The 25,252-nt window shown below is 44.9% G+C and overlaps 1 protein-coding gene across 4 annotated transcripts in view; it reads left to right on the forward strand.

Annotated features, from left to right (window-relative positions):
- Nucleotides 1-25,252, forward strand: part of FCHSD2 (FCH and double SH3 domains 2) — a 171,608-nt gene that overhangs the window by 108,764 nt on the left and 37,592 nt on the right. The window contains exons 9-12 of one of the 4 annotated variants that reach the window (XM_060682733.2): nt 11,414-11,536; nt 12,484-12,519; nt 16,332-16,427; nt 20,051-20,122. In XM_060682733.2, the coding sequence (XP_060538716.2) occupies nt 11,414-11,536; nt 12,484-12,519; nt 16,332-16,427; nt 20,051-20,122 (327 nt within the window). The remainder of the gene's footprint in view (nt 1-11,413; nt 11,537-12,483; nt 12,520-16,331; nt 16,428-20,050; nt 20,123-25,252) is intronic. The other 3 variants (XM_060682734.2, XM_060682735.2, XM_060682736.2) reach the window with 3 other exon arrangements.

Consider the following 25,252-nt stretch of genomic DNA (forward strand, 5'->3'; position numbering starts at 1 on the left):
GGGATTTTGTGAATCTGGCAACCCCAGCCCGTCTGGAAAAACCTTTTCGCCCTTTGTCCCTCCTCCCCTCTCCAAAATCCATTGAAGAATAAATTCAGCTGCCTAAAAATAACCGGAGAGGAGCTATTCACGGATCCTTTGTGGAGCTGTGGTGGAACACAACGAAGCCAAATAATAATTTTGGCCAGTTAATTGCCAATCGGGTTTAACCGTATGTGAATAAAAGCCGTCCTTCGCCGGTTGAAAATATCCCTAAATAACAGTTCAGCTGGCAGAAGCAGCAGGCAGGGGACGGAATGTATCTGCCCTCCATGTGGAAGGGTTGGCCACTCTCGAATTGGCCTTTTTAGTCACACTAGATGCTGTTTTAGGACCTCTTTCCAGAGGACGATACCATAGTCCCGTGATGGCGAACCTCTGGCACATATGCCACAGGTGGCTCGCGGAGCCATATCTGTGGGCACACAAGTGTTGCCCTAGCTCAACTCCAGCACACATGCACACGCTGTCCAGCTGATTTTCGGGCCTTACGGACCACCGGAAGTCGGGAAATGGGCTGTTTCTGGCCTCTGGAGGGCTTCCGGGGAGGTGGGGAAGGCCGTTTTAGACCTCCCCAGGCTCCTAGAAAGCCTCTGGAGACTGGGGAGGCCGAAAAACGGACCTACCAGGCCCACCGTGCCAAACACGGGGGGAGCACGGGATTACGCACATGCACGACATCCCCGTGCTCTCCCCGGTAGAGGAAATTTTGAGTAGTTCGGAGAACCGGTAGAGGAAATTTTGAGTAGTTTGGCGAACCGGTAGAGTAGTTCGGAGAACCGGTAGAGGAAATTTTGAGTAGTTTGGAGAACCGGTAGAGTAGTTCGGAGAACCAGTAGCGGAAATTTCGAGCAGTTCGGAGAACCGGTAGAGTAGTTCAGAGAACCGGTAGAGGAAATTTTGAGTAGTTTGGAGAACCGGTAGAGTAGTTCGGAGAACCGGTAGAGGAAATTTTGAGTAGTTTGGAGAACCGGTAGAGTAGTTCGGAGAACCAGTAGCGGAAATTTTGAGCAGTTCGGAGAACCGGTAGAGTAGTTCGTAGAACCCGTAGAGGAAATTTTGAGCAGTTCGGAGAACCAGTAGTGGAAATTTGGAATAGTTCGGAGAACTGGCAAATGCCACCTCTGGCTGTCCCCAGAGTGGGGTGGGAATGGAGAATTTGCAGTATCCTTCCCCTGCCACACCCACCAAGCCACACCCACCAAGCCACACCACGCCCACAGAACCGGGTAGTAAAAAAAAAAAATTGGATTTCACCACTGGATCAAATGCTCTTCCCTTGGAGAAGAACTCAAATGTTTTTGCTGTTCCTTTGGAAGCTCGGTCTCCTGTCCGTTCGATCTCTTGCCGAAATTGGCAAGCCACCGTTTATTTATAGAGCTCAAATTACGGCTCCCTGTTCCTGCCTCTTTTTGAAGGGGAAACGGAGGCCGAGACGGGTGCTTTTAAAAGCCCCACGCCAGGCAGCCCTTTTCCAACGGCGGCCTAAATTATTCATTGCCATCGAGCAAGATGATCCAAAAATCAATTGAACAGAATTTAATGTCACTTTTCCTAGATAGCCTTTTTTGCCTCTTAAATAATTTACAGACACTAGCTCTCCTCCCTCCTCCTTTGCCCTCAAAAGAACAACAACAACAACAAAATTAATAATAATTACAGCAGAAAAATACCATCAGCCTCAGCCCGAGATAGCTATTTTTATTTCTGTCCTAAAAGATCCATAAATCTGGAAATGCTAAGTCATTTAATGCCCAGGATGTGGTTCTGATGTGCAGCGTTTGGAAACGAGAACGGATAACCAGCTTTCTTGATTTTAATACAGCTAGTCCTCGACTTACAACCATTCATTGAGTGACCGTTCGTAGTTACAACAGCAATGAAAAAAGTGGCTTGTGACCGATTTTCAGGCTTACGACCATTGCAGCATCCCCCCCCCGGTCACGTGATCAGAATTCAGGCATTTGGCAACTGACTCACATTTATGACAGTCGCAGTGTCCCCGGGGGGGGCGTGTCAGGCAATTAATCCCCTTTTACGACCTTCTGACCAGCAAAGTCGATGGGGAAGCCAGGTTCACTTAACAACCGTGTTACTCACTTAACAACCGCAACGATTCCCTTAACATCTGTGGCAAGCATGGTTGTAAAAGGGGGGCAAAACTCACTTAACGGTCTTGCTTAGCAACGGAACTTTGGAGCTCAACTGTGGTCGTAAACCAGACCCCCTGATTTAGATGAATAGGAATAGGAATAGGAATGGAATAGAAGAGAATAGAAGAGAATAGAATAGAAGAAATAGGAAAGAAGAGGAGAGGAGAAGAATATAGAATATTCTACATTAGAATTAGAATTGGAATAGAATTAAAAATAGAATAGAATTAAAAATAGAATAGACTTAAGAATAGAATAAATAGAATAGACTTAAGAATAGAATAGAAGAAATAGGAAAGAAAAGAAGAGAAGAGAATATAGAATATTCTATATTAGAATTAGAATAGAATAGAATAGAATAGAATAGAATAGAATAGAATAGAATAGAATAGAATAGAATAGATAGGAAAGAAGAGAAGAGAAGAGGAGAATATAGAATATTCTATATTAGAATTAGAATAGAATAGAATTAAAAATCAAATAGAATAGAATTAAAAATAGAATAGACTTAAGAATAGAATAGAGAATAGAATAGACTTAAAAATAGAATAGAATAGACTTAAAAATAGAATAGAATAGAATTAAGAATAGAATAGAATTAGAATAGAATAGAATAGAAGAAATAGGAAAGAAGAGAAGAGGAGAATAAAGAATATTCTATATTAGAATTAGAATAGAATTAAGAATAGAATAGAGAATAGAATAGAATAGATTTAAATATAGAATACAATAGAATTAAGACTAGAACAGAACAGAATAGAATAGAATAGCATAGAAGAAATAGGAAAGAAAAGAAGAGAATATAGAATATTCTATATTAGAATTAGAATAGAATCAGGATCCTTCTTTGTGGACTCTATTACGGGGTTGACTCGTCTCCCGTCTCCGTCTGAATGTTAGATTTTTTTTGCTCAAGATACCTCTTTTTATTTTCCTGCCACCATAGAGATTCCTGCAGGGCATTCTTAACCTCGGTCCCCAGCCGGCTTATCCCCCCCCCCCAGCCTCCTCCGCTTAGCGTTTTAAGCTTTCTGTCTTCATGAATAAATCATCGCAGCCCTCTGAAGTTCCCGGCTTTTCATTTATGTTCAAAAGCAATCACGGGGTGGTTGGGTTTTATTTTATTTTTTTTCCCCTCCCCTCCCCTCCCCTCCCCTCCCCTCCCCTGGTTGCGATCTCTTCAGATTGCAGCACGAGCGAGTCTGCGTCGCATCTCAACGCCAGCCGCCCCTTCTCTCTTCTCCGCCGGTGACCTGCTGTTAAAGAGAAGGTTATTCCACCTTCCCTTGCAAAAGGTTCCCCAGATAATTAGCCTCCCCGTTTCATTTAAGTCTGGATTTTATCCTCTCTTCCCTGCTCTAACCTCCTCGTCTATTAAGTCTCTGTAGGGCTTTAGCGCTGAAACCCCCCCCCCCTTTCCCTCCCTCCAGAAAATATTCATTTAAAAAAAAATAAATAAGAATTTGCAAGTGGTTTTGCGAGCCTTGGTGGCGCAGCAGACTAAAGTGCTGTTAAGTAGCACCAGCTGCCTGCAATTACTGCGAGTTCGAATCTCACCAGGCTCAAGGTTGACTCAACCTTCCATCCTTTCGAGGTAGGTAAAATGAGGACCCGGATTGTGGGGGTGATAAACTGACTTTGTATAAAAAAGAACACCGCTTGGGGGGACCGAAAGCCCTACTAAACAGGTATATACAAAAGTATGAAGGTTATTGCTTAACGCATTGTAAGCCGCCCTGAGTCTCCGGAGAAGGGCGGCATATAAGTCGAACCAAGAAAGAAAGAAAGAAAGAAGAAAGGAAGGAAGGAAGGAAGGAAGGAAGGAAGGAAGGAAGGAAGGAGAAGGAAGGAGAAGGAAGGAAGGAAGGAAAGAAGGAAGGAAGGAAGGAAGGAGGAAGGAAGGAAGGAAGGAAGGAAAGAGAAGGAAGGAAGGAAGGAAAGAAGGAAGGAAGGAAGGAAGGGAGAGAGAGAGAGAGAGTGAGTCAGGATTTATCCATGATATCTCTCTGCTCTGTAGCTGTGTACAGGTAGTCCTCAATTTACAACCACTTGTTCAGTGACCGTGTGTAGTTACAACCCCGCTTTGGGGAGGGGGGAGACACATGATTTATGACCAGTTCTCACACTGAAATCCGTTGCAGCATCCCTATGGTCAGGTGATGAAAATTTGGTTGCTTGGCAACTGATTCATACTTATGACGGTTGCGGTCTCCCGGAGGGGTGGGGTGGGTCATTGATCACCATTTGCGCCCTTCTCTTTTGGTTTCTGACAGGCAAGAGTCAACGGAGGAAGCCAGATTCGCTGAATGACCACACAATGGTTCGCTTTAACGACTTCGGTGACCCGCTTAACAACCACAGGGGGGGAAAGGTTGTAAAAGTGGGGCATGACTCACTTAACAATGGTTTCATTTAGCAATGAAATTGTTTGGGTTCAGTAGCTCGGGGTTGAAATGTGGGGTGCATGGTGTTCTCTGAGCTTGGTTATTTTCTTGCAGACGTTTCATGACCCAACTAGGTAACATTATCAAGCCTAGAAAGGAGTAGGGTTTATTCTCTGTTTATATACTAGTGGCTTGCGCTGTCAGTGTTGGTTAATTGGGTTTGAATGCGACGATGATGCCATGTGATTATCACGGTTTGTGCGTTGTTTCTGTGATGTTTTTAACGTACGGCGTACGGGTTTCATTTCGTGCCTTCTATTTTTCTTTCTCGACGGTTTTTGGGTGGTTTGACCCTTAATTATCTCATTTTTTTCAAAATTTCCCAACCTTCCTTTTTCCCTTTTAAGATTTCCATCCATGGAACCCATCCTATTTCCCCCCCCCCCCTCAATTAGTTTACTGGAGTCAGATCCAGAGGTGATATTCAGCCGGTTCGTACCAGTTCAAGCAAACCGGTAGCGCAGATCGCGGGTAGGCCCACCCCCCTCCCTCTCCCCACCCTCTCCCCCCCGCCTCTATGCTGTCCAATTTAGGCACGATTTTGTGCGGAAGGAGCACGCGAAGTGAGTGTGCGCCCGCGTGGCGAACCGGTAGCAACGAAATATGAAACCCACCGCTGGTCAGATCCACTGGTATCGCAAAAACGTTTTTCCGGAATGCCACACCCAGTGTGTGCAGCGTGTCAGCGATTCAACGCTGGCATAGAGAGCAGAGGAGAGAGAGAGAGATAAGCTCTGAACTTTTGCCTGCTAAATCCCTTTGAAGTCGGGTTGTCGTGGAAATGAGGAGGGAGGGGGAACATTCCTGGGAAATGACGAGACAAGAAGTCTGAAGAATGACTTGGAAGATAGCCAATGAGAAGCAGAGATTTGGGGATCGGAAAGGGAGGGATTGGGGGGCAAGAGGTCAGTCTTGTCCACATCGAGTCATGGTCCGGTGGCTGTGCTCAGTTAAAGAAAAGATTTCCTTAAAGATTGGCAGTTTGGAAATTAATTTAATTTTGAGATAGCATCGAAGTCTGACACAGCGTGTATTGTCTTGCCGATGCATGCGTTTCTTCGGGGTTTTTTTCCCCCTTCTCTCTTTTTCTTTCTCTACCTCCTTTCAATTTCCACCCCCCCCTTTTTTTTTTTTTTTGTAATAAGGCTTATGATCTGACATCTTTACATATTGGGGAGGCAGTTCAGGGGTGAAAAGTAAAATTTGTTACTACCGGTTCTGTGGGCGTGGCTTGGTGGTGGTGGGGGTAATGTGACTGGGTGGGCGTGGCCAACTTTTTTTTTTTTTTTTAACTTTTCAAAGCATTTTTTTCTAATGCTTTGAAAAGCCTCTGCCGATCAGGCAACTCAGCTGGGATCGTCAGAGGCTTTTAAAAACATTTTTTCTACCACTCTTCAGAGGTTGTAGAAAAAATGCTTTTAAAAGCCTCCGACGATCCCAGCTGAGCCGCACAATCATCAGAGGCTTTTTTTTTTTAACTTTTAAAAGCATTTTTTCGTCGGAAGAGGTTGTAGAAAAAATGCTTTTAAAAGTAAAAAAAAAAAAAAGCCTCTGATGATCGTGCGGCTCAGCTGAGCATGGGGCGGGGGGCCCGCAGGGATTTCTGCTACCGGTTCTCCGAACCACCCGCCACCCTCGCTACCGGATCGGGCGATCCGGTCCGAACCGGGAGCATTTCACCCCTGAGGCATTTGCTTTCTTGTCTCCTTGTCAATGTGCTTTTTTCTGAGTCCTGACTTCTTTCGCTGGCATTTATCCACTTCAGAGATAATAACAAGTATTGATTCCTGCTGACTTGGGATATTTTTCTTCTTGTTGTTTTTTTTTGAAAAGATGCTCCTGCGGAGGGAGGCATCTGCCAGGGCATTTTTGAAATTGAGCAGAAATGACCAGGCCTTTTATATATTTTTTTAAATCTCCCAAACCTTCTACAGGTGGTCCTTGAGTTACGACCACAGTGGAGCCCCAAATTTATGTTACTAAGTGAGACATTGCATTTGTTAAGTTGGCAACATGGTTGTTAAGCGAATCTGGCTTCCCTGTTGACTTCTGCTTTTCAGGAGATCCCAAAAGGTGGCTCACATGATCCCAGGATATTACAACGGTCATAAATATGAGTCAGTTGTCAAGCGTTCTAATTTTGATCATGTGACCACGGGGGGCGTTGCAACGGTCGTAAGTGTGAAAAAATGGCCGTAAGTCACTTTTTTCAGTGCCGTTGTAACTCAAAAAAGGAGGAGGAGAAAGATGTGTTGGATATGTTAGAATAGAATAAGAGAGTTGGAAGGGACCTTGGGAGGTCTTCTAGTCCAACCCCCTGCTTAGGCAGGAAACCCTACACCACTTCAGACAAATGGTTATCCAATCTTTCCAATGTTCACTGCCTTGAATTATTTCTAAATATAATAATAAAGGCAGGAGGCAGGGTGGAATTGATTTAAATCAAGTCGATTTGAATCACGATTTAAATCATGATTTAAATCGCTAGTAAAAAGGCTTGATTTAAATCAACTCAATTTAAATCATGATTTTTAAAGAGCAACGGACATCTCTGTCCCGCAGCAGCTCCTCCTCTGACCCGCCATTGACTCACCGACAGTCCCAATATTGCAGAATTAGGTAGCATATGATATGCTACCTAATATATCTAATATGCTACCTAAATAGGAGGGTGGTGGCTCAGTGGCTAAGACACTGAGCTTGTCGATCGAAAGGTCGGCAGTTCAGCGGTTCGAATCCCGAGTGCCGCGTAACGGGGTGAGCTCCCGTTCCGTGTCCCAGCTTCTGCCAACCTAGCAGTTCGAAAGCAGGTAAAAAATGCAAGGAGAAAAATAGGGACCACCTTTGGTGGGAAGGGAACAGCGTTTTGTGTGCCTTTGGCGTGTAGTCATGCCGGCCACATGACCACGGAGACGTCTTTGGACAGCGCTGGCTCTTCGGCTTTGAAACGGAGATGAGCACCGCCCCCTAGAGTCGGGAACAACTAGCACTTATGTGCGAGAACCTTTACCTTTACTATGCTACCTAAGTAAGCTCCATTTCATGCCAAATAAACTAAATGATGAACGTATCTTAAATAGAAAACTATCTTTAGAAAGATTTTTTTTTTTACTCCAAAAGCATTTTATTAAAATAAATTTGGAAAAAAAAAATCTGATTTAAATCAAAAAAAAAAAATCTGATTTAAAGTTTCTTTTTTTAATTTTAAAAACAAACTTTATTCAATATAAGAAGATAAAAATTGTACAAAACGTTCTTAACTCTAAAAATACAATTCTAAATTACATACATACTAAAACTAACAAACGGGATTATCTATCTATAATATTTAAACATGTGAATATATATATATACATTAACCTTAATTTCTTAATGACGGTGTATATTTGTTACCTTTAATTTCTTACTGATTTAAAGTTTTTTAAAATGTGATGTTTTTGATTTAAAAAAAAAAAAAAAAGAATCATAGATTTTTATCCACCCTGGCCAGGAGGTAAACATCTACGGTAAACAAATAATAGATAAATCAGACTAAAGAGTTAAGGTGACTTCGCGACGTGAACAGAGAAAGTATGAAAGCAACGTGAAATGCAGATCTTTGCTGCCCTTGGCTGCTTATAAAACACAGACTTCAAATGGCTGTTAAAATAGGAAGAAAGCAATATATTTTTCAGCGGCAGTTGTGATGCCACTGACTTCTCTTCGTGCTGTTTCTCCATTTCCTGATCTTGTGGCTTCGTGAAACCTGATTCCCACGGGGGATAAGTTTTGTTTCAGATTTAGGAAGTGGTTTTTGGGTAGCTGATTTCTCATCGGCTCCTCTTAGCTGTGATGGGGAGTGGTCCAGAAACAGGTGCCATTCAATGTCAAAACAGATCGAAGAGTTTTAAGTAAGCGAATGAATTTGTGGGGCTCAAGGTTGACTCAGCCTTCCGTCCTTCCGAGGTCGCTTAAACGAGGACCCAGATTATTGGGGGGGCAAGAGGCTGACTCTGTAAATGGCTTAGAGAGGGCTGAAAAGCACTGTCTTAGTCTTTTTTTAGTCTTTATTTGATTTATATATATATTTTAGTAGATATATATATCTACTAAGTGGTAGATAAGTCTTAAGTGCTATTTCTATTGCTATTCCTTCCATTTTTTCTTCTTTCCCTCCTCCCTTTTTTTCTCCTTCTCCTTCCTCCTCCACTTCCTTCCTTTCTTCCCTTTTCTTTTCTTTTCTCTTCAATAATAATAATAATAATAATAATAATAATAATAATAATAATAATAATAGTAATAGTAATAATAATTTTATTTCTATACCGCCCTTCTCCCGAAGGAGTCAGGGCGGTGTACAGCCTATTAAAAGCACAAGACAAACATCAATTAAAATAATTTAAAATTATTAAATAATTTGGCTCAATTTAAAACCCCAGAAATTTAAAACACCCAATTTAAAAATTTTTTGCCTTCTTCATCCACTTCTTCCTCCCCCTTCCTCCTTCTCCCCTCCGTTCCTTCCTTCCCTTTCCCTTCCCCTTCTCTTTTTCCTTCTCCTTCCTCTTCTACTACTTCTTCCTCTTCCTCCTTTTGGCAGCGTGGTAGCACAGTGGTCAGAATGCAGTATTGCAGGCTTAACTCTGCCCCATTGTCAGCAGTTCGATCCTGACCGGCTCAAGATGGACTCAGCCTTCCGTCCTTCCGAGGTCGGTTAAACAAGGACCCAGATTGTTGGGGGGGCAAGAGGCTGACTCTGTAAATGGCTTAGAGAGGGCTGGAAAGCACTGTGAAGTGCAATGGTGGGATTCAGCCGGTTCGTGCAAACTGGTAGTTAAATTTCTGGCAGGCCCCTCCCCTCCCCGACCCTTTCCAGGAGTCCCCACGTGCCCCATTTTTGGCTCCCAGGAAACTGCAGGGAGGCCTACTAGGCCCAAAATGGTGTGTATGCGGTGCGGCCCCACCACGGCTCGTTTTTGCTCCCAGGAGGCTGCAGGGAGGCCTACAAGGCCCAAAACGGGGCGCAAGGGGGCGCAGAAAAATGTGTTAAATGCACTTTTGTAATATCATTTCTCTCTTTCCCTCCCTCCCTCTCTCTCTCCCCCCTGTGGGAGAAATGCGATGGGCTGGGGCAACGGCGCATGTGCCCATAGAGAGGGCTCTTGAGTGCCACCTCTGGCACGCGTGCCATAGGTTTGCTACCACTGGTATAGGGTCTCCTGCCTGAGCAGGGGGTTGGACTAGAAGACCTCCAAAGTCCCTTCTAACTCTGTTATTCGGTTAAATTCACATGCTGGTTTGCTATTAAGAGGCACTCTCGCTCCCTCTCTTTCTTTCTCTTTCTCTCTCTCTATGTCTCTCTCTCTTTCTCTCTCTGTCTCTCTCTTTCTTTCTCTCTTTCTCTCTCTCTCTTTCTCTTTCTCTCTCTTTCTCTTTCTCTCTTTCTCTCTCTCTCTCACTCTTTCTCTGTGTCTCTTTCTCTCTCCCTGTCTCTCTTTCTCTCTCTTTCTCACTCTTTCTCTCTCTTTTTCTCTCTCTGTCTCTCTCTTTCTCTCTCTCTTTCTGTCTCTCACTCTCTTTCTCTCTTTCTCTTTCTCTTTCTCACTCTCTTTCTCTTTCTTTCTCTCTCTCTCTCACTCTTTCTTTCTCTCTCTACTCTCTCTCTCTTTCCCTCTCTTTCTTTCTCTCTGTCTCTCTGTCTTTCTTTCTCTCTCTACTCTCTTTCTCTCTTTCCCTCTCTCTTTCTTTCTCTCTGTCTCTCTCTCTTTCTTTCTCTCTTTTTCTCTCTTTCTCTCTCTTTCTCTCTTTCTCTTTCTCTCTGTCTCTTTCTCTCTTTTTCTCTCTCTGTCTCTCTCTCTGTCTCTCTCTCTGTCTCTCTTTCTCTCTCTCTCTCTCTCTCTCTCTCTCTCTCGCTCTCTCTCGTTCTCATTCTCTTTCTCTCGTCTGTGATTGTAAAAAGTTTTCTGTCCATGTTCTTTTATCCAAGCTAGTCCTAATCCTAACCATGCCCACCCAGCAACCGGACAGACAACCCTTTGCTAAATTTTCTGAAGCCCACCCCTGGTGCTACCTACCCATCAGCTTCCGTGTTTCCCTACTGACACGATCCGGAGTTCCTTTGACGAGCACTGGGTTCCAATCTTACCATCTCTGATGTTCAAGCAAGCCAAGTTGGAAAACTTTTCCGGAGTTTTGCTGGTTTGAGTTCCACGTTCCGCCTTTGATTCTTTCTCCCGTTGCTCAAAATAGCTTCGTTCCCGGCAGGCCTCTCATTTTCACCTCGGCCATCTTGTCTTTAAAGAGCCCTAAATCATTGTCATTTCATGACGACAAAGTGGCAGTTCGGGAAACCGAGGCTGGAATTAAACGTGGCCCCAACCCTCTATTAACGGCTTCGTTTAAATAGAATTTAAAACGCTGAATTCCTGTCGTCGGCTTCATGAAGATGGACTTCCACAGGCCCAGTTCGATATTCTCTTCAATGGCACTAAAAAAGGGGATTCGTGGCCATTTTTCACCCTTATGACCGTTGCAGCGTCCATGGGGCAAAATTCACTTAACAACTAACTCGCACAACAGTTGGGAAGGGAGCTGTTCGGGGAGTCCTCAACATTGAGTGACTGTTCAAAGTTACCACGGTGCTGAAATAAGGGACTAGCGACAGGCATTTTAGGCTCCATTGTGGTCGTAAGTCGAGGACTATCGGTAATCATAATCACCGTCAGTTGACTCATCTTGATGGCTTTCCTTGTTTACGAATAAATTTCTGCTTTTTGTTCCCCTTTTTTTTGCACGCAGGCTCTTGACGGCAATGTATATGACCACCTTAAGGATTATTTAATGGTATTCAGCAGGACTGAATTAGAAATATGCCAATCTGTACAAAGCACATTCCAATTTCTTTTGGAAACGTCAAGCCGGGTAAGTTAAGTTTTGCAAATCCAAAAATCCTAATTTTTATTTATTTATTTATTTACTTATTGGTCTGATCTTGAAGGGCCGTTCAGAAATGGGAAAAAGCAGGCGTGAAATTCAGGGAAGCAGACAAACGCCACTGGTTCGGTGTTGGCATAAACACCTGGATGTGGTGCATTAACAGATTAACAGAGTTGGAAGGGACCTTAGAGGTCATCTAGTCAACCCCTCCATCAAGGAGACCCACCTATACCATTTCTGACAGATGGCCGTCCAGTCTCTTCTTGAAAGCCTCCAGGGATGAAGCTCCCACAACAGTTGGGAAGGGAGCTGTTCGGGGAGTCCTCGCCATACGGCCATTCATTGAGTGACCGTTCAAAGTTACGACGGTGCTGAAATAAGGGACTAGTGACCTCCGCAGCACCCCACCCCCCTGGTCACGTGATCAGGGTTCAGCGACCCTTTGAAGTTACAAAGGCACTGAAAAAGGCCATTCACAACCAGTCCTCACACTTACGACCATCGAAGCATTTTCCCCCACGGTCACGTGATCAAAATTGGCACGTGGCAACTGGCATGTACTTATGACGGTTGCAGTATCCCAGGGGTCCTGTGAATCACCATTGGTGACCTTCCCAGCCGGCTTCAGACAAAGCAAAGTCAGTGGGGGGAAAGCCTGATTCGCTTAACAACCCGCCTGATTTGCTTAATGGCCGCCTGATTCACTTAACGACCAGACTAATTTGCTCAACAACGACGGCAAAAAAAAGGTCATTAAATGGGGCAGAACTCACTCTGCCTTGCTTAGCAGTGGAAATTTCGGGGTCAGTTGTGGTCGTAATTTGAGGACTGCCTGTAGCGGCGACTTATAACCATTCTCTCTGGCGTTTGTTTTTGTGACTGTGGAAAACTGTTTTTCACATTCTTTCTTGTTGCTTCTTTTTATGCTCCAGAACGTAGCTAGCATGTCAGTAATTGGGACCCACCAGGTAAAATTTGAACTCATTCCATGTTCGGGATAACAGTTAAATCTCCCAAATGTTCCTGTAAAATATTGATATGACCTGCTTGCTCTACAGTTAGTCCTCGACATAACGACAATTCGTTTAGCGACCGTTTGAATTTACGACTTATGATTCATTTTCACGCTTATTATTTTTTTAAAAGTTTTTTATTTTTTACAAAGCACATCGATGTGTGAACAGCATGGCACCTGAGTGTCATTCATTTTAATACAAATAAAGTAATATTAATCATATTTGTTTCATTTAACAAGATTATATAAAACCTTGTAATAATACACATATTTTTATTAGATTATAATCTTTCATTATTTAATCATTTGCTATTTCAATGTGTCATTTCAGTGCCAACCACCCTGTTCTGAGCGTCATACCTTTTAATACAAATAGAATATTATTAACCGTATTTATTACTTTTAACAAGCTTATATAATTCTAATAATAGTACAAACATTTATGCTAAATTGAAGTCTTCCATTATTTGCTTGTTCAATTTATAATCCTTCATTATTCGATATTTCAATATGTTATTTTTATGTCAATCGCCATATTCTGCATGTCACAAATTTTAATACAAATAAAGTATTTTTGATCATATTTGTTACATTTAGTTTTTCACACTTACGACTGTTGCAACATCCCCACAATCACCGTAAACAAAAATTCAATCACTTGGCAACTGGGTTCATATTTATGAAGGTCGCAGCGCCCCGGGGGTCACATGAACCCTTTTTGCGACCTTCCACCAAGCAAAGTCAACGGGGAAGCCAGATTCACTTAACAACCGGGTTACTCATTTATCAATTGCACCGATTCACTTAACAACGGTGGCAAGAAAAGGTCGTAAAACGGGACAAAGCTCCGTTAACAACTGTCTCGCTTAGCGACAGAAATGTTGGGCTGAATTGTGGTCATAAATCGAGGGCTACCCGTATTGCTGTTCCACAGAGTGACGGACCAAAATTGACAAGAATGGGTGCATTTTCCATCAATTCCAATCCAGTCGCTTGTGTGAAGAATGAAAACCAAATATACAGCATCTTAAGCTATAAAGATCATTTTAATGTTTTTATTATCCCACCAATATGTATTACTTGTTCTATTGCTTTTCGTGTTTGGAATTGGATGTTATTGCGCTTGGAGCGTTATCTGTGAAGTACTTTCCGTCGGTTCGTTATTTAAAAAAAAAAGGATAGAATTGGATTAGACACAATTTTTTGGAAATTCAAATTAATTTGGAGAAAGGAAGCTCTTTGGCAGAAGAGTGAGTAGATCAGTGATGGCTAACCTTTTTGCCATCACATGTCAAAAATGGGGGTTGCGTGGGGGGTCCCCACACCCATAATTCCATGCTCATATGTGTGCTTCTCTCGCTTTCGGCACGCGATGGCACGGTGGGCCCAGTAGGCCCGTTTTTCACCCTCCCCAGGCTCCAGAGCCTTTCTAGGAGCCTGGGGAGGGCGAAAACGGCCGAGGCACTCTGCGGCCCGGAAACGGCCTGTTTGCCGACTTCCAGGTGGCCCAGAAGGCCCAAAAATCAGCTGGCCAATGCATGCATGTCTGCCAGAGCTGAGCCCATGTGCCCACCAATATGTCACACGTGCCACTTGTGACACACGTGCTATCGGTTGGCCATCACGGGAGTAGATTATAACCCGCTACTGGATTCCCTAAATGTTAAAAAACAATCCATTTTCTTCACCTTAAAATGATTTGCTATTGAGGTGGACAATTTTGAGGGTTAATCCCCCCCTTCCTGCCTCTTTTCAGATGTTTGGATAACCCATTGTGTGGTAAAAACCTGCCTTAATTTCTGTGCGGCTTTTATTTTCCTGTTATTTCATTTTAACCTGAGGCGGAATGTTCTTTTTCATGACAATTGTGACAATTATAAAGATGAGTTCCATAAGGAGAATCTGTAGCCGTGATGGTGAACTTATGACACGCCTGCCACAGGTGGCACGCGGAGCCATGTCGATGGGCACGCATGCACGCGCCGGCCAGCTGATTTTCGGGCCTTCCGGGCCCACCAGAAGTCGGGAAACAGGCTGTTTCCGGCCTCTGGAGGGTCTCAAGGCGGGTGGGGAAGCCTGTTTTTCACCCTCCCCAGGCTCCAAGAAAGCCTCTAGGGCAGTGTTTCTCAACCTTGGAAGCTTGAAGATGGGTGGACTTCAACTCCCAGAATCCCCCAGCAAGCAGCGCTGGCTGGGGGATTCTGGGAGTTGAAGTCCATCCATCTTCAAGCTACCAAGGTTGAGAAACACTGCTCTAGAGCCTGGGAAGGGTGAAAAACGGGCCTACCAGGCCCACTGTGCCATCGCGTGCCAAAAGCGGGGGGAGCGCGTGGGGTCGCGCGCATATGCGTGGGGGCGGGCGCATTGAATTATGGGTGTGGGTACATGCGCGAACCCCCCCCCCCCCGGGCTCCCCCTGCTTTTGGCACACGATGGCAAAAAGGTTAGTCATCACTAGTCTATAATTTGTTTTTAGAGGGATTAAAACCCCGATACCGGCATTAAAAAAAACCCACGCACACGTATTTTTTAAAAAAAGGTGCCATAATTATTTCCTGCAATTGAGCAGTTGGCTGGCTAGGAATTTTTTAGAATAAAAATAAATAAATAAATAGGAATTTTTTTCTGGATCGCCTTTTTATTTTAAGAACGACGAATCTGTCCATTGTTACATGCAGTGCAATTGTAGAAATGTGTTGTTTTAATCATTTCAGCACAGCGGGTAAGTCCTCCATTTACGACCGTTCGTTTAGTAACCATCCGAATTCGCAGTGGGGCTGGGAAAAAAAAAAGGTGGCGTGCAATCGATCCTCGCGTTTACAACCGTTGGCAGCGTTCCCGCGGTCACATGATCAAAATCCAGACACTTGGCGTGTATTTATGGTGGGGGCAGCATCCTGGGGAATCACGTGATCTCCATTTCTGATCTCCAAAGTCAGTGGGGAAGGCAAGGTTTGTTTTAACGACTGTGTGACTCTCTTAACGACGTCTGCGAAAATGATCATAAAATTGGAAATGTCTCGCTTAACAACCACCCTGCTTAGCGACGGGAGCTGCAGTCCCAATGGTGTTCGCAAGTCAAGGACTCCCTGAACAGGATGTCCCTCGACTTACGACCACAATCATCTCCCTTTAATGACCCCATAATCCCTTGTGGGCAGCTGAATGGAGCTAGCAGAGTGTTTACTGGCCAGATGCCTTTCCTGTCGCCAGTGCGGAGTTATATTCAGCAGATATGATCTCATTGTGCCCAGAGAAGGAAATATCTGCCTCTACCTAGGATCAAACTCACAGCCTCCTGATTGTGAGGCCGGAGCTCCACCTCTAGGCCATCATACCACTCTCATTTACGACCACAATGGAGTCCAAAATTTCCATTGCTAAGCGAGACAAGTGAATTTTGCCCCATTTTATGACCTCTCCTGCCACAGTTGTTAACGGAATCACGGCAGTTGGTTAAGTTTGTAAGACGGTTGTTAAGCATCGATTTTGCTTGTCAGAAGGTCGCAAAAGGAGATCATGTGACCCCCCCCGGGACGCTGCGACGGTCATAAATACGAGTCAGTTGCCAAGCGCCTGAATTTTGATCACAGTCATGTGCTGCAACAGTCGTAAGTGTGAAAAACGGCCATCAGTCACATTTTTCGGTGCTGTCGTAACTTGGAAAAGTCACTAAACGAACCGTTGTAAGTCGAAGGCTTACCTGTATTGATCCTTTACGATTTCTGACCCAGCTGTAAACACAGGTGCTTTTTCTGTTTTCAGGTAGTGCGAGATTACAATTTTCAGCTCTTCTTGCAAGAAAATTCGGTCTTTCACAAGCCGCAGTCCTTCCAGTTTCAGCCGTGCGACAGCGACACCGTAAGCACCCTTTTAACCACACTGCCTTGGCTTCCTTTTGTGTGTGCGTGTGTGTTTGTGTACACGCTTTTCGAGGGCTCCTTCCATGCTGCAAGGAGAACAAGACCCAAAAAAAAACCCCACACACACAACGGAGGGAGGCAGACTTTTTGCATGAATTTCCCGGGAGGGAAAAAATTTTTACAAAACCAGAAACTCACCTGCTGCTTTTCACTTCCTCTAATTTAATCCCCCTTGCTGGCTGAGGGATTCTGGGAGTTGAAGTCCAGGAGTCATGAAAGGGCCATAGTTCCCCATCCTGGCTGAGGGATTCTGGGCGTTGAAGTCCACGAGTCATGAAAGGGCCATAATTCTCCATCCTGGCTGAGGGATTCTGGGAGTTGAAGTCCACGAGTCATGAAAGGGCCATAATTCCCCATCCTGGCTGAGGGATTCTGGGCGTTGAAGTCCACGAGTCATGAAAGGGCCATAATTCCCCATCCTGGCTGAGGGATTCTGGGAGTTGAAGTCCACGGAGTCATGAAAGGGCCATAGTTCCCCATCCTGGCTGAGGGATTCTGGGAGTTGAAGTCCACAAGTCATGAAAGGGCCATAATTCCCCATCCTGGCTGAGGGATTCTGGGAATTGAAGTCCACGAGTCATGAAAGGGCCATAGTTCCTCATCCTGGCTCAGGAATTCTGGGAGTTGAAGTCCCACCCCTCTTAAAGTTGCGAAAGTTGAGAAATACTCCCCAAAGAAATGGGGTGCGTTACTACACTTCTCCTTTAACCCCTCCACCCATTTGCAGAAATCTAAATTAACAGGCCCCTCTTTAAGTGGGCCTTTTGATCTGAAAGGGGGATCATTTTAGCTCTTTTTCTCTGATTTTATTTTAGCTGGTTAGCCTTCTTGTGCCACCCTATTGGAAAAGAAAGAAACCGATTTTGTTTAATTCAGTTTTATAACCGAGAATATTCTTTCCTATCAAAGCAGCCCTTTTATTTATTCACTTGTTAAATTTCTATGCTGCCCCTCTGACTGATAAAGCGATTCTGGGCAGCTTAAAAAGATACACACAAAAATAATTCACATTTTAAAAAGCTGAGAAAAAGCTAGAACTAAGGAGACCGGATGGTACGGGGTTGAGATCTTTTCCTTAGCCCGTCAAATTAATCCGATTATTCAGAGGATGATCAGAGAAATCATTCCTCTGATTAATTTAAAGGAACGTGTGCATGTGTGTTAAATTTCCAGCCTGTTGCTCCTTCGAGAATCTCTGCAGAACTTCAGCAATTGTTTATGTTGAGCACGATTTACAACCAAAGATGGGCTAAAAACTAATTAGCTGTAAAAAAAAAAAGTGATTATCTGCTTTGTTTCAAAGAATTAACTCCAATTTATATTTAAAAGATTTACGTCTCGAAATATTTGCAAGCTCATGCATCTCCGGCTGGATGGGTGTCCCCAGATGGCTAAAAAAAAAAAAAAAGAAATTAGTGATTTTTCTGGGTTTTGTTTTATTTTTCTCATTTAGTTTTATTTCTAAGAGACAGAAAGCACTGATTTAAAGGAAAAAATGATGCTGGAAGCCGCCCAGAGTCGTTTTGTGACGAGATGGGTGGCAAATAAATTCAATAAATAAATGAATAAATAAATAAATAAAATAAGTTTTAAAGCTTTTGCAAAACTGTCCTTAGCCCAAAGAGAAAACGGGGGAACGGGTGGGCCTTGATTCAGTGCTGCGTTTGAGGAAAGTCAGATGAAACACGGGTGGCCTCCCTACAAACTCCAAATATGCCCTTGAAATTCAGATACAGATAGTCCTCGACTTACAACAGCTCATTTAGTGGCCATTCAAAGTTACCACGGCACTGAAAAAAGTGACTTAGGACTGTGTTTCACACTTAACGACCGTCGCAGCATTCCCCACGGTCACCTGATCAAAATTTGGAGACTTGGCAACTGGTTCGTATTTATGACGGTTGCCGAATCCGGGGGCCACGTGATCCACTTTTACGACCTTCCGACAAGCCAAGTCAACGGGGAAGCCGGATTCACTTAACAACGGTGGTCACTAAGTTAACCACTGCAGTGATTCATTTAACAAGTGTGGCAGTAAAGGTTGTAAAATGGGACAAAGCTCGGTTAACAACTGTCTCACTTAGCAACAGAAATGTTGGGCTCAATTGTGGACGTAGTCGAGGATTACCTGTAGTCCTCCGCTTACAACCACCCGCTGGGCGCCCGTTCAAAGTTACGACAGCGCTGAAAAAAAGTGACTTATGACCCTTTTTTCCCCCCCACACTTACGACCATTGTCATGTGATCAAAATTTGGACCCTTGGCAACCGACTCATACTTACGACCATTGCTCTGTCCCAGGGTCAAGTGATCGATCCCCTTCTACGACCTTCCGACAAGTTGGGGAAGCCAGATTCACTTAGCAGACCGTATTACTAACTATGCTGATTCGCTTAGCAACTGTGGCAAGAAAATAACCTCCATCTTAATCGTAACAATGGGTGCAAAACTCACTTAACAACCGTCTCGCTCAGCAGTGGGAAACTTTGAGCTCAAGGGTGACTGTAAATTGAGGATTATACCTGTAGTATAGTTTGGACTTTCCCTTCCGGAAGAGAAGGCCCAGGGGTTTAACTTGGGGGTCTCCAAGCCCTGTGCTACGGCCTATTCAGAAATATTCTGCCTACTAAATGGTATTTAATCACCATCTGTAGATTGGAGGTGGGAGTTGAGTGGAGGGCGCTTTTTTTTTTAAAAAGAGTAATTTAACTTTATCCACTCCACAAAAGGTAGCGTAACATTGAAATTGTAGAGCAGAGGTCTTCAAACTTGGCCACTTTAAGACTTGTGGACTTCAACTCCCAGAATTCTCTGGGAGCTCCAGCCAGCTGGAGAATTCTGGGAGTTGAAGTCCACAAGTCTTCAAGCTACGCTGGCTGGAGAATTCTGGGAGTTGAAGTCCACAAGTCTTAAAGCTACGCTGGCTGGAGAATTCTGGGAGTTGAAGTCCACAAGTCTTAAAGCTACGCTGGCTGGAGAATTCTGGGAGTTGAAGTCCACAAGTCTTAAAGCTACGCTGGCTGGAGAATTCTGGGAGTTGAAGTCCACAAGTCTTAAAGCTCTGCTGGCTGGAGAATTCTGGGAGTTGAAGTCCACAAGTCTTAAAGCTACGCTGGCTGGAGAATTCTGGGAGTTGAAGTCCACAAGTCTTAAAGCTACGCTGGCTGGAGAATTCTGGGAGTTGAAGTCCACAAGTCTTAAAGCTACGCTGGCTGGAGAATTCTGGGAGTTGAAGTCCACAAGGCTTAAAGCTCTGCTGGCTGGAGAATTCTGGGAGTTGAAGTCCACAAGGCTTAAAGCTACGCTGGCTGGAGAATTCTGGGAGTTGAAGTCCACAAGTCTTAAAGCAGCCAAGTTTGAAGACCTCTGCTCTGACCTCTCCTGCAAACGGTTTACGCCAAGGCTGAGAGTCTCTATGAAAAGTCCACGGGGTTGCATATGCTTTGACTAACCGTATTGACCTGTTGTTTGCCTTGCAGTTCTAACCGTGTTGTGTGTGTGTGTTTGTGTCTCTGTGTGTATGTGTGTGCGTGTTGTCCTTGTGCCACTTTTGACATTCAGAGTTTTAGTGCCGTTCAGCTGGTGGATATTGAGCCCTCACTTGTCAGTGCCCTCAGAGTGACCTTAGTGGAGGTATATGGCGCCATCTCATCCGTTAACCCGTGCTTCCGTGGTTCCTTTGTCATGCATGACGCGACTGGCTTCCATGCGTGCCCCGAGTGGACCCACAAATGCATCGCAGGTTGCAGCGCTCTCCTTCCCACTGCCAACAAAGCTCCGCGGCATTAATTGGGGGAAGAAAAAAAAAAGAAAATCCAAATTTATTTCTTGCTTGCTGCTCTACGAGCTCGATTGCTTTCCTGCGCAAATGTCCTCGCCAAACATCTCAGCATTTCACTTGAGACCCCGAAGATGCCAGAGGTTTTCGTAGGGGGTGGGGAGAAGAGGAGGAAGAGGAAGAGGACTGGTGATGGAGAAGGAGAAGGAAGACTGTTGAGGTCCTTGTTACTTTCTGAGCTTGGTGTTTTTCTTGCAGATGTTTCATGACCCAACTAGGGAACATCACCAGTGTTAGAAGGGAGTGGGATTTGCAGGGAGGAGGAAGAGGAAGAGGACGATGATTGGTGATGGAGAAGGAGAAGGAGAAGGAGGAGGACCGTGGGGTCCTTTTTGCTCTCTGAGCTTGGTTGCTTCCCTGCAGACATTTCACTACCCAACTAGGGAACATCATCAGTGTTAGAAGGGAGTGGGGTTTGCAGAGAGGAGGAAGGGGTGGAGAAGGAGGAAGAGGAGGAGGAAGAGGAAGACGATTGATGATGGAGAAGGAGGAGGACTGTGGGGTCCTTTTTGCTCTCTGAACTTGGTTGTTTTCCTGCAGGCATTTCATTACCCAACTAGGGAATATCATCAATGTTTGAAGGGAGGAGGAGTATTAAGGGGTCCTTTGTACTCTCTGAGCTTGGTTGTTTTCCTGCAGACATTTCATTACCCAACTAGGGAACATCATCAGTGTTAGAAGGGAGTGGGGTTTGCAGAGAGGAGGAAGGGGTGGAGAAGGAGGAAGAGGAGGAGGAAGAGGAAGACGATTGATGATGGAGAAGGAGGAGGACTGTGGGGTCCTTTTTGCTCTCTGAGCTTGGTTGTTTTCCTGCAGACATTTCTTTACCCAACTAGGGAATATCATCAATGTTTGAAGGGAGGAGGAGTATTAAGGGGTCCTTGGTACTCTCTGAGCTTGGTTGTTTTCCTGCAGACATTTCTTTACCCAACTAGGGAACATCATCAGTGTTAGAAGGGAGTGGGGTTTGCAGAGAGGAGGAAGAGGAAAAGGAGGAGGAAGAGGAGGACAGGATAGGGCTGTGGGCTCCTTGGTACTCTCTGAGCTTGGTTGTTTTCCTGCAGACATTTCTTTACCCAACTAGGGAATATAATCAGTGTTACCAGGGAGTGGGGTTTGCAGAGAGGAGGAAGAGGAAAAGGAAGAGGAGGAGGAAGAGGAAGAGGATGATGATTGGTGATGGAGAAGGAGGAGGACCGTGGGGTCCTTTTTGCTCTCTGAGCTTGGTTGTTTTCCTGCAGGCATTTCACTACCCAACTAGGGAACATCATCAGTGTTAGAAGGGAGTGGGGTTTGCAGAGAGGAGGAAGAGGAAAAGGAGGAGGAAGAGGAGGACAGGATAGGGCTGTGGGCTCCTTGGTACTCTCTGAGCTTGGTTGTTTTCCTGCAGGCATTTCATAACCAAACTAGGTAACATCATCAGTGTTTGAAGGGAGTGAGGTTTGCAGAGAGGAGGAAGAGGAAAAGGAGGAGGAAGAGGAGGACAGGATAGGGCTGTGGGCTCCTTGGTACTCTCTGAGCTTGGTTGTTTTCCTGCAGACATTTCATAACCAAACTAGGGAACATCATCAGTGTTTGAAGGGAGTGAGGTTTGCAGAGAGGAGGAAGAGGAAAAGGAGGAGGAAGAGGAGGACAGGATAGGGCTGTGGGCTCCTTGGTACTCTCTGAACTTGGTTGTTTTCCTGCAGGCATTTCATAACCAAACTAGGGAACATCATCAGTGTTAGAAGGGAGTGGGGTTTGCAGAGAGGAGGAAGAGGAAAAGGAGGAGGAAGAGGAGGACAGGATAGGGCTGTGGGCTCCTTGGTACTCTCTGAGCTTGGTTGTTTTCCTGCAGGCATTTCATAACCAAACTAGGTAACATCATCAGTGTTTGAAGGGAGTGAGGTTTGCAGAGAGGAGGAAGAGGAAAAGGAGGAGGAAGAGGAGGACAGGATAGGGCTGTGGGCTCCTTGGTACTCTCTGAGCTTGGTTGTTTTCCTGCAGACATTTCTTTACCCAACTAGGGAATATAATCAGTGTTACCAGGGAGTGGGGTTTGCAGAGAGGAGGAAGAGGAAAAGGAAGAGGAGGAGGAAGAGGAAGAGGATGATGATTGGTGATGGAGAAGGAGGAGGACCGTGGGGTCCTTTTTGCTCTCTGAACTTGGTTGTTTTCCTGCAGGCATTTCACTACCCAACTAGGGAACATCATCAGTGTTAGAAGGGAGTGGGGTTTGCAGAGAGGAGGAAGAGGAAAAGGAGGAGGAAGAGGAGGACAGGATAGGGCTGTGGGCTCCTTGGTACTCTCTGAGCTTGGTTGTTTTCCTGCAGGCATTTCATAACCAAACTAGGTAACATCATCAGTGTTTGAAGGGAGTGAGGTTTGTGGAGAGGAGGAGGAGGAAGAAGGGTCCTTGTTGCTCTCTGAGCTTGGTGCTTTTCTTGCAGACGTTTCATTACCCAACTAGGTAACATCATCAGTGCTTGAAGGGAATGGGGTTTGCGGAGTGGAGGAGGAAGGGGTGGAGAAGGAGGAAGAGGAGGAGAAGGAGGACATTTAAGAAAGGCAGAAGTAAAATATGGAAACAAAACAGCCTCCTACCAAATATTGAAAAACAGCTGGGCTAAACGTGTGATGGATCCAGCCCATGGACTAGATAAAATGTGAATTTTCTCATTGGTCCGTCCTTCTAAACCTCTTCAGATAAAAGGGCCTGCAAAAACTCCCTTGCCTCTTCGGAGTCCAAGTGAAACGCTGGGATTTGGCACGAGATATTTGGATATTCTTCAACCTTGGCAACTTTAAGAGATGTGGACATCCCAGAAGTCCCAGAATCCCCCAGCTAACAAATGCTAGCTAGGGAATTCTGGGAGTTGGAAGTTCGCACCTCTTAAGGTTGCAAAAACCCGGCCTAGGAAATACAAAAGAAAGGAAATTTAAGAGGTCCTGAAATCAATACGGACCTATCAAGAGTTGGGATCAACTTTCGCAGCCAGGATTCGCTTTCAGACATTGCAAGGACTCGATTTCCTTGCTTAAACGTCAGGTGGACCAAACGACGACTAACATTATTGACGCAAAACGAGACAGGCGGAGGACTCATCCAAGCAGTCCTCGCTTACGGCCCTTTGCTTAGCGACTTTCAAAACGACACTGAAAACAGTGATTTAGGGTCGGTCCTCACCCTTACGACCGTCACAGCATTCCTCGCGGCCACACGATCCAAAAATTCAGGCGCTTGGCAACTGGCCAAGGGTCACGTGATTCCCCCCTTTTGCGACCTTCAGTGGGAGAAGATGGATTTGCTTAACGACCACGTGCTTCGCTTAACAACGGCAGCCGTTAGCTTAACAACCCTGGCCAACCCGGTCGTAAAATCAGGCTTTTAAAATCACTTTAACCACCGCCCTGGCCTAGCGATGGAAATTTTTTGGTTTCAACCGTGGCCGTAAGTTGAGGATCTTCTGTTTGGAAGTCCCACGTTTCTCTCTCTTAATATTTCATTTCCTTCCGTGAAGTCTTTTTCTGGAGAAGTCTGCAGAATGAGAAATAGGCTGTGCTGTCTTTTTTTTTCCCGGGCACATTAATAATGTGATTTCTAGGAAGTAGGAACGGAGAACTGTTATGCATTTGGCCACCGTCATTTTCATTTCATTATATGGAAGTTGCTTGCTCGCTTTTCCATGGAATATTGCATGATTATTTTCATTGGGCGTCGTGCCGGCTTGGGATCATCATCTGTTTACTGCATAACCTTGCTGACCTCACTTGAAATCAAAACTTATTTTTTCTACAGGGGGAAAAAAAATGTCCTCCTTCATTGCAATTGAAGCAATAATTAATGTTAACATCAAATACTTCTTCCTAGGCATTTTTAATACGCCTCACTAGCGTGCAGAGTTTCAGGCCCAAAGGTCCACAATTTGTGGTTCTTGATCTGGGAAATTCTGATTATTTTTTTTTTCTGTGCTCAGTGATTTATTTGGCTTTCCAAGATGAGAACCTAAGATACAGATTTTACAGCTTCATGTTCGACTATCATCAGTTAAATGTTTGATTATCATCAGTTTGGTCTAATGGTTAAGACACTAGGGTAGAAACCTGGAGATGGTGAATTCTAGTTCCGCCTTATGCTCGAAAGCTGACTGGGCGGCTGTGGGCCACTCACTAGGAGATGGCGAGTTCTAGTCCAGCCTCAGGCATGAAAGCTGACTGGCTAACTGGGCCAATCACCAGGAGACGGTGAGTTCTAGTCCTGCCTTAAAACGTAAAAGCTGACTGGGTGACTTTGGGCCAATCACCGGGAGACGATGAGTTCTAGTCCTGCCGTACGCATGAAAGCTGGCTGGGTGACATTGGGCCAATCACCAGGCGATGCTGAGTTCTAGTTCTGCCTTACGTATGAAAGCTGACTGGGTGACTTCGGGCCAAACACTAGGAGACGGTGAGTTCTAGTCTTGCCTTAGATATGAAAGCCAGCTGAGTGACTCTGGGCCAATCACCAGGAGACGGTGAGTTCTAGTCCCGCCTTAGGTACGAAAGCTGACTGGATGGCCAATCACCAGGAGACGATGAGTTCTAGTCCTGCCTTAGGCATAAAAACTGGCTGGGTGACTTTGGGCCAATCACTGGGAGACGGTGAGTTCTAGTCCTGCCTTAGGCATGAAAGCTGGCTGGGTGACATTGGGCCAATCACCAGGCGATGGTGAGTTCTAGTTCTGCCTTACGTACGAAAGCTGACTGGGTGACTTTGGGCCAATCACTAGGAGACGGTGAGTTCTAGTCCTTCCCTAGGGATAAAAGCCCAACCTACCTCACAGGGTTGTGGTGGAGAAAAGGGAAGGGCTATTACATATGATTGTCACCTTAAGTTGCTTATGAAGTAATAAAGACGGGATAAAAATAAACCCATCTTCAAAAAATTAAATGCAGGGGCTGTGGGC

The sequence above is a fragment of the Pantherophis guttatus genome, chromosome 5, assembly GCF_059756535.1.
Source record: "Pantherophis guttatus breed Tessera chromosome 5, ASM5975653v1, whole genome shotgun sequence".
Lineage (NCBI taxonomy): Eukaryota > Metazoa > Chordata > Lepidosauria > Squamata > Colubridae > Pantherophis > Pantherophis guttatus.